This window comes from Oncorhynchus tshawytscha, linkage group LG10 (genome assembly GCF_018296145.1).
Source record: "Oncorhynchus tshawytscha isolate Ot180627B linkage group LG10, Otsh_v2.0, whole genome shotgun sequence".
NCBI lineage: Eukaryota > Metazoa > Chordata > Actinopteri > Salmoniformes > Salmonidae > Oncorhynchus > Oncorhynchus tshawytscha.
In genome coordinates this window covers 10771742-10779241 of record NC_056438.1, presented here as the reverse complement: position 1 = coordinate 10779241, position 7500 = coordinate 10771742, and the positions used below count along the sequence as shown (strand labels likewise).

General features: G+C 40.2%; 1 protein-coding gene across 6 annotated transcripts in view; it reads left to right on the top strand.

Moving 5' to 3' along the window:
• LOC112238399 (diacylglycerol kinase delta) overlaps positions 1 to 7500 on the top strand; it is a 101341-nt gene that overhangs the window by 58942 nt on the left and 34899 nt on the right. For 5 of the 6 annotated variants that reach the window (XM_042328106.1, XM_042328107.1, XM_042328104.1 and 2 more), the window contains 2 exons: positions 5249 to 5359; positions 5634 to 5714. In XM_042328106.1, the coding sequence (XP_042184040.1) occupies positions 5249 to 5359; positions 5634 to 5714 (192 nt within the window). Of the gene's footprint in view, positions 1 to 5248; positions 5394 to 5633; positions 5715 to 7500 lie in introns of those variants that run through there. The other variant, XM_042328109.1, reaches the window with a different exon arrangement.

Here is a 7500-nt window from a genome sequence, read left to right as displayed (position 1 = left end):
ACTAGTTTACAAACACTTAGGTTGGAGTCATTAAAACTAGTTTACATCACTTAGGTTGGGTCATTAAAACTAGTTTACAAACACTTAGGTTGGAGTCATTAAAACTAGTGTACATACACTTAGGTTGGAGTCATTAAAACTAGTGTACATACACTTAGGTTGGAGTCATTAAAACTAGTGTACATACACTTAGGTTGGAGTCATTAAAACTAGTGTACATACACTTAGGTTGGAGTCATTAACTAGTTTACATACACTTAGGTTGGAGTCATTAAAACTAGTGTACATACACTTAGGTTGGAGTCATTAAAACTAGTTTACATACACTTAGGTTGGAGTCATTAAAACTAGTGTACATACACTTAGGTTGGAGTCATTAAAACTAGTTTACATACACTTAGGTTGGAGTCATTAAAACTAGTTTACATACACTTAGGTTGGAGTCATTAAAACTAGTGTACATACACTTAGGTTGGAGTCATTAAAACTAGTTTACATACACTTAGGTTGGAGTCATTAAAACTAGTGTACATACACTTAGGTTGGAGTCATTAAAACTAGTGTACATACACTTAGGTTGGAGTCATTAAAACTAGTTTACATACACTTAGGTTGGAGTCATTAAAACTAGTGTACATACACTTAGGTTGGAGTCATTAAAACTAGTGTACATACACTTAGGTTGGAGTCATTAAAACTAGTTTACATACACTTAGGTTGGAGTCATTAAAACTAGTTTTTCAACCACTCCACAGATTTCTTGTTAACAAACTATAGTTTGGCAAGTGGGTTAGGACATCTACTTTCTCCATGACACAAGTCATTTTTCCAACAACTGTTTCCAGACAGATTATTTCATGTATAATTCACTGTATCACAATTCCAGTGGGTCAGAAGTTCACATACACTAAGTTGACTGTGCCTTTAAACAGCTTGGAAAGTTCCAGAAAATGATGTCATGGCTTTAGAAGCTTCTGATAAATAATGTCAAAGAGCCATCCACACCTGTGGATGTATTTCAAGGCCTAACTTCAAACTCGGTGCCTCTTTGCTTGACATCATGGGAAAATCTAAAGAAATCAGCCAAAATCTCAGAAAAAAATTGTAGACCTCCACAAGCCTGGTTCATCCTTGGGAGCAATTTCCAAACGCCTGAAGGTACCACACTAATCTGTACAAACAATAGTACGCAAGTATAAACACCATGGGACCATGCAGTCGTCATACCTCTCAGGAAGTAGACGCGTTCTGTCTCCTAGAGATGTACGTACTTTGGTGTGAAAAGTGTAAATCAATCCCAGAACAACAGCAAAGGACCTTGTGAAGATGTTGGAGGAAACAGGTACAAAAGTATTTATATCCACATTAAAACAAGTCCTATATCGACATAACCTGAAAGGCCGCTCAGTGAGGAAGAAGCCACTGCTCCAAAACCACCATAAAAAAGCCAGACTATTGTTGGCAACTACACATGGAGACAAAGATTGTACTTTTTGGAGAAATGTCCTCTGGTCTGATGAAACAAAAATAGAACTGTTTGGCCATAATGACCATTGTTATGTTTGGAGGAAAAAGGGGGAGGCTTGCAAGCCGAAGAACATCATGTTTTGGGGGTGCTTTGTTGCAGGAGGGTCTGGTGCACTTCACAAAATAGATGCCATTATGAGGGTGTAAAATTATGTCACTGCAGCTCTGTCAGAGGAATGGGCCAAAATTCACCCAAATTATTGTGGGAAGCTTGTGGAAGGCTACCCAAAACGTTTGACCCAAGTTAAACAATTTAAAGGCAATGCTACCAAATACTAATTGAGTGTATTTAAACGTCTGACCCACTGGGGATGTGATGAAAGAAATAAAAGCTGAAATAAATCATTCTCTCTACTATTATTCTGACATTTCACATTCTTAAAATAAAGTGGTGATCCTAACTGACCTAAAACAGGGAATTTTTACTAGGATTAAAGGTCAGGAATTGAGAAACTGAGTTTATTAAATGTATTTGGCTAAGGTGTATTTAAACTTCCGACTTCGTGTGTGTGTGTGTGTGTGTGTGTGTGTGTGTGTGTGTGTGTGTGTGTGTGTGTGTGTGTGTGTGTGTGTGTGTGTGTGTGTGTGTGTGTGTGTGTGTGTGTGTCTGACGTACCTACCCTTTGTACCCAGCAGAATCTCTCAGTGCCCAGCTTTGAACAAACACACGTACGCACATACAAACACTGAAGGTGTGAGCAGCGCTGTGAAACATATGGGTCCATTTTCACCTTGTGCACCAGGGAAGTTGCACACAAACACACACACACACACACACACACACAGTTGCGCTGCCAACGCTGTCAGTTTGTGTGTGTTCAGCATTAGTGATTCCCACCTGTCTGTGTGTCTCGTTTCCTGTCCAGATTTAAGGGTTGCATTGACACACAGGGCAGCATGTCACTTCCTGTTCTGCCTTCTGTATCTTATACTCTCTCTCTCTCTCTCTCTCTCTCTCTCTCTCTTTGTTCTTGGTGGACTGTCGTGACTTGACTTTAATCTGAAGACTGGTATTTATCTAATTAACTGACTATGTTTAATTGTTACCCGATTACATTAATCATGTAACCATTAACTCATTAGGATTTGGGGGCACCACGAGTGGTTCTTTAAAGAGTTACCATCTCCTGAATTAAACTCTAAAGGTCTTTACCTATCACATCTATAAACACTCAACTTATTAATCATAACCTCGTATCATATCACCATTCTGAACAGTCGTAACCTGAGCCTTACTTATGATTCGGTACTACACTATTTTTTTTATTGTTTATTCACGAACTAATTAAATGGGAACGCGGGATGAACACACACTCTGCACTGGTTAATGACTGGAGACGTAATACACTGAGAACAGATCCCAAATGGAATGACAACAACATGGCTGCTTGTTAAAGAAGAGATGGAGAGAGAGGGACAGAGACACCTAACATTACCATGTTCAGAAAATACTCTTACCTACAGTAACCTTATACTTTGCACACGAACCGCCGCCCGCTTTAACCAAGAAATCATTTAATGTATTTACGTGAAATGGCTGGGTTCTCCCCCCGAGAACGGGGCAGCTTTTGTTTAAGGTTGTTGGGCCTTTTCGCAGCACGCTTTTGTAAGGCTCTGATTGGTCCAAAATGGTTCCAACAAGTCTACTATTGTTGTTATTGTTCGTCGTAGTTGTTCCAGTATCCGGTGACTTGTCGTGTAGTCCTGAACACAACTACAGAGTTGATGTTACTTCCATTCGTCTCTTGAAGATGCTTCTTTGAAGACAGGCTAGCCAGCCTTATCGACGGTTTCCCAGTGGGGTGAGGAGAGTAGCGTAATGTGATGGTTTGAGCTGAGTAACAGGATGATCCAACTTAAATTTGCTTCGAAGATACTTTTAAGTAGAACAGCCAATCAGCCGTACCAGTGATTGTCCTGAAGGTGAGTTTATCATCTCTACCTCGTGTTGAAATTCAAAATTGAAACCATTTTAAATGTGTAGCTGCCACTTCACGCTTTTTCTGGTTCAGTGTGTTAATTTCTTAACCCATCATTTATACCTTTTTGCTGGAAAGGGGTGGTTCCGGCTGGCTGACATGCTCCCTGGCCTCACTGCAGGGCATTGATTACTCACTGTCCAAAGTAAACAATTATCTCTTACTTCTCAAATCACATCCCTCCATTAACTTGTTATGGCTGGGGGGCAGTATTGAGTAGCTTGGATGAATAAGGTGCCCAGAGTAAACTGCCTGCTACTCAGGCCCAGAAGCTAAGATATGTATACTATTAGTAGATGTGGATAGAAAACACTGCAGTTTCTAAAACTGTTTGAATGATGTCTGTGAGTATAACAGAAATCATATGGCAGGCAAAAACCTCAGAAAAAATCCAACCAGGAAGTGGGAAATCTGAGGTTTGTAGTTTTTCAACACTTTGCCTATCCAAGATAGTGTAAATTTGGTCCGATTGCACTTCGTACGGCTTCCACCAGATGTCAACCGTTTTTAGAACCTTGTTTGAGGCTTCTACTGTGAAGGGGGAGAGAATGAGAGCTGTTTCAACCAGAGGTCTGGCAGAGTGCCATGAGCTCAGTCTCGCCCTCCCGTGAGAGTCAGCTGCGTTCCATTGCATTTCTAAAGACAAACGAATTCTCCGGTTGAAACATTATTGAAGATTTATGTTAAAAACATCCTAAAGATTCTATACATCATTTGACATGTTTCTACTAACTGTAACAAAACTTTTGGACTTTTTAGCGGGATTTCAGCCGTAAGAAGTTAACAAATCACATCCCTCTCTTAGCAAATCACATCCCTCTCTTAGCAAATCACATCCTTCTCTTCCATAGTGTGGATCCTCCAGCTCTGTAGTTTGTTGACTTTCCAAGTTACAGCATTTCCTTTAGAACATTTTTAATGACATCACAAAATAGCAAACAAAATTACATTAGTGTTCTACAGACCTCGGACCATTCCCCACGTTCTACGTTCTAAATATTGTTCCAGTATTCACTTTTGAACATGTTGACTTTCAGAGGTAAAAAGGTCTGTTGACAAACAACGTTCCTTTAGAGAATGTTGAGAGCACAGACTTGTGTCTGATTTACAACAGGACGTGATCCCCAGTAGTTCGTTCTTTCCCCCCTGTACGGGTGAAAGGGGATCTGATTTAAGTTACTCATCGCAAACCTATTCTGACCTATTTCGATCTTCGTGGTCAGTCATGACAGTCCCTCTCTGGTGGGTTCAATCTTGGAAGGATTCTGCAAGTCGCAGAATTATTACACTTTTTGTACAAGAATGACCACGGGATGTCCTGGTTGTGGATCGTCCTGACAGAACATACTCCTGCTCTCTCTTTTTAAGGCAGCACATACCAGTACTAACTGGTAATACCCGATTTCAATGTTATCTCATGTGTTCTTAGACAAAGATAAACACATCAATCTGTCCTGTAATAGGAGGTTATATAGATTTCTGGAAGTGGTGTTGTCATATCAACAGAGGAGAACAGGGCATCATGTACCCATACAAATATCTTGTTGGAGCTAAATGTAACTGAATTAAATGATTTGAATAGTTGCCACATGTTTCCTGATTTATACAGTATCTTCTATGACATAATCTCACCCCCACACACACCCTCTCTCGCTAACACGCAAGCATGCACCTCCACCCCCACACACACCCTCCGAGCCCTAACTCAATCCTCTCTTTCTCTCTCTCTCTTCTCTCCATAGAAAAGTGTGAAGGAGGGGATTCTATTGAAACAGACTAGCTCATTCCAGAGATGGAAAAGGAGGTTCTTCAAATTGAGAGGAAGGACACTTTACTATGCCAAAGACTCAAAGGTGACCCATACTTTACTATGCCAAAGACTCAAAGGTGACCCATATTTTTGAAAAAGGTTTTTACTTGTAAATGGCTGTGATATGTGGTTGTTTTTACCTTAATTGAATTCCCTGACTAAGTTGCTCTGGATAAGTGTCTGCTCAATGGCTGTAATGTAAAAATTGTTTGTATCACTTCCCTCTTCATTACATTGGCTTCGACGTGAACTTTTTATTACACTTTTTATTACACTTTTTATTACAAAATTATAACTTTTTTTTTTTTTTTTCCAAGTCTCTGATATTTGACGAGGTGGACCTATCAGACGCCAGCGTGGCCGAGACCAGCACCAAGAACATCAACAACAGCTTTACGGTAACCATGACGACACACTACTTCCTCTACCGTAACCAAGACCACAGCTGCACTGCGAATATGATACTCTCTCCATTCTTGTATATTCTGCTAATCTATACTTTCTCTCTCTCTCAATTGAATTCAATTCAAGGGGCTTTATTGACATGGGAAACATATGTTTACATTGCCAAAGCAAGTGAAGTAGAAGTAGATAATTAACTTAAGTGAACAGTAAACATTACACTCACAGAAGTTCTAAAAGAATAAAGACATTTCAAATGTCATATTATGTCTATATACAGTGTTGTAACAATGTATAAAACGGAAAATAACTAAACATAATTATGGGTTGTATTTACAATGGTGTTGTTCTTCACTGGTTGACCTTTTCTTGTGGCAACAACAAATCTTGCTGCTGTGATGGCACACTGTGGAATTTCACCCAGTAGATATGGGAGTTTTTCAAAATTGGGTTTGTTTTAGATTTCTTTGTGGATCTGTGTAATCTGAGGGAAATATGTGTCTTTAATATGGTCATACATTTGGCAGGAGGTTAGGAAGTGCAGCTCAGTTTCCACCTCATTTTGTGGGCAGTGTGCACATAGCCTGTCTTCTCTTGAGAGCCATGTCTGCCTTCGGCGGCCTTTCTCAATAGCAAGGCTATGCTCACTGAGTCTGTACATAGTCAAAGCTTTCCTTAAGTTTGTCAGTCACAGTGGTCAGTGATTCTGCTTCTGTTTAGGGCCAAATAGCATTCTAGTTTGCTCTGTTTTTTTGTTAATGCTTTCCAATGTGTCAAGTAATTATCTTTTTGTTTTCTCATGATTTGATTGGGTCTAATTGTGCTGCTGTCCTGGGGCTCTGTAGGGTCTGTTTGTGTTTGTGAACAGAGCCCCAGGACCAGCTTGCTTAGGGGACTCTTCTCCAGGTTCATCTGTAGGTGATAGCTTTGTTATGGAAGGTTTGGTAATCGCTTCCTTTTAGGTGGTTGTAGAATTTAACGTCTCTTTTCTGGGTTTTGATACTTAGCGGGAATCTGCCTAATTCTGCTCTGCATGCATTATTTGGTGTTGTACGAGGAGGATATTTTTGCAGAATTCTGAATGCAGTCTCAGTTTGGCCTTTGTCCCATTTTGTGAGTTCTTGGTTGGTGAGCGGACCCCAGACCTCACAACCATAAAGGTCAATGGGTTCTATATCTGATTCAAGTATTTTAAGCCAAATCCTAATTGGTATGTTGAATTTTATGTTCCTTTTGATGGCATAGAAGGCCCTTCTTGCCTTGTGTCTCAGATCGTTCACAGCTTTGTGGAAGTTACCTGTGGCTCTGATGTTTAGGCCGAGGTATGTATAGTTTTTTGTGTGCTCTAGAGCAACGGTGTCTAGATGAAATTAGTATTTGTGGTTCTGGCAACTGGACCTTTTTTGGAACACCATTATTTTTGTCTTACTGAGATTTACTGTCAGGGCCCATGGTCTGTCAGGGCCCATGGTCTGACAGAATCTGTGCAGAAGATCTAGGTGCTGCTTGTAGGCCATCCTTGGTTGTGGACAGAAGCACCAGATCATCAGCAAACAGTAGACAAATGACTTCAGATTCTAGAAGGGTGAGGCCAGGTGCTGCAGACTGGTCTAGTGCCCTTTGCCTTTGTTTTGGTTTGTTTGTTTGTCAATTAGGATGTGCAGGGTGAATACATGGTCTGCTGTAGAGTCATTTGGTAAAAAGACAATTCGACATTTGCTCAGTACATTGTTTTCACTGAGGAAATGTATTCTGCTGTTAATGATAATGCAGAGGATTTTC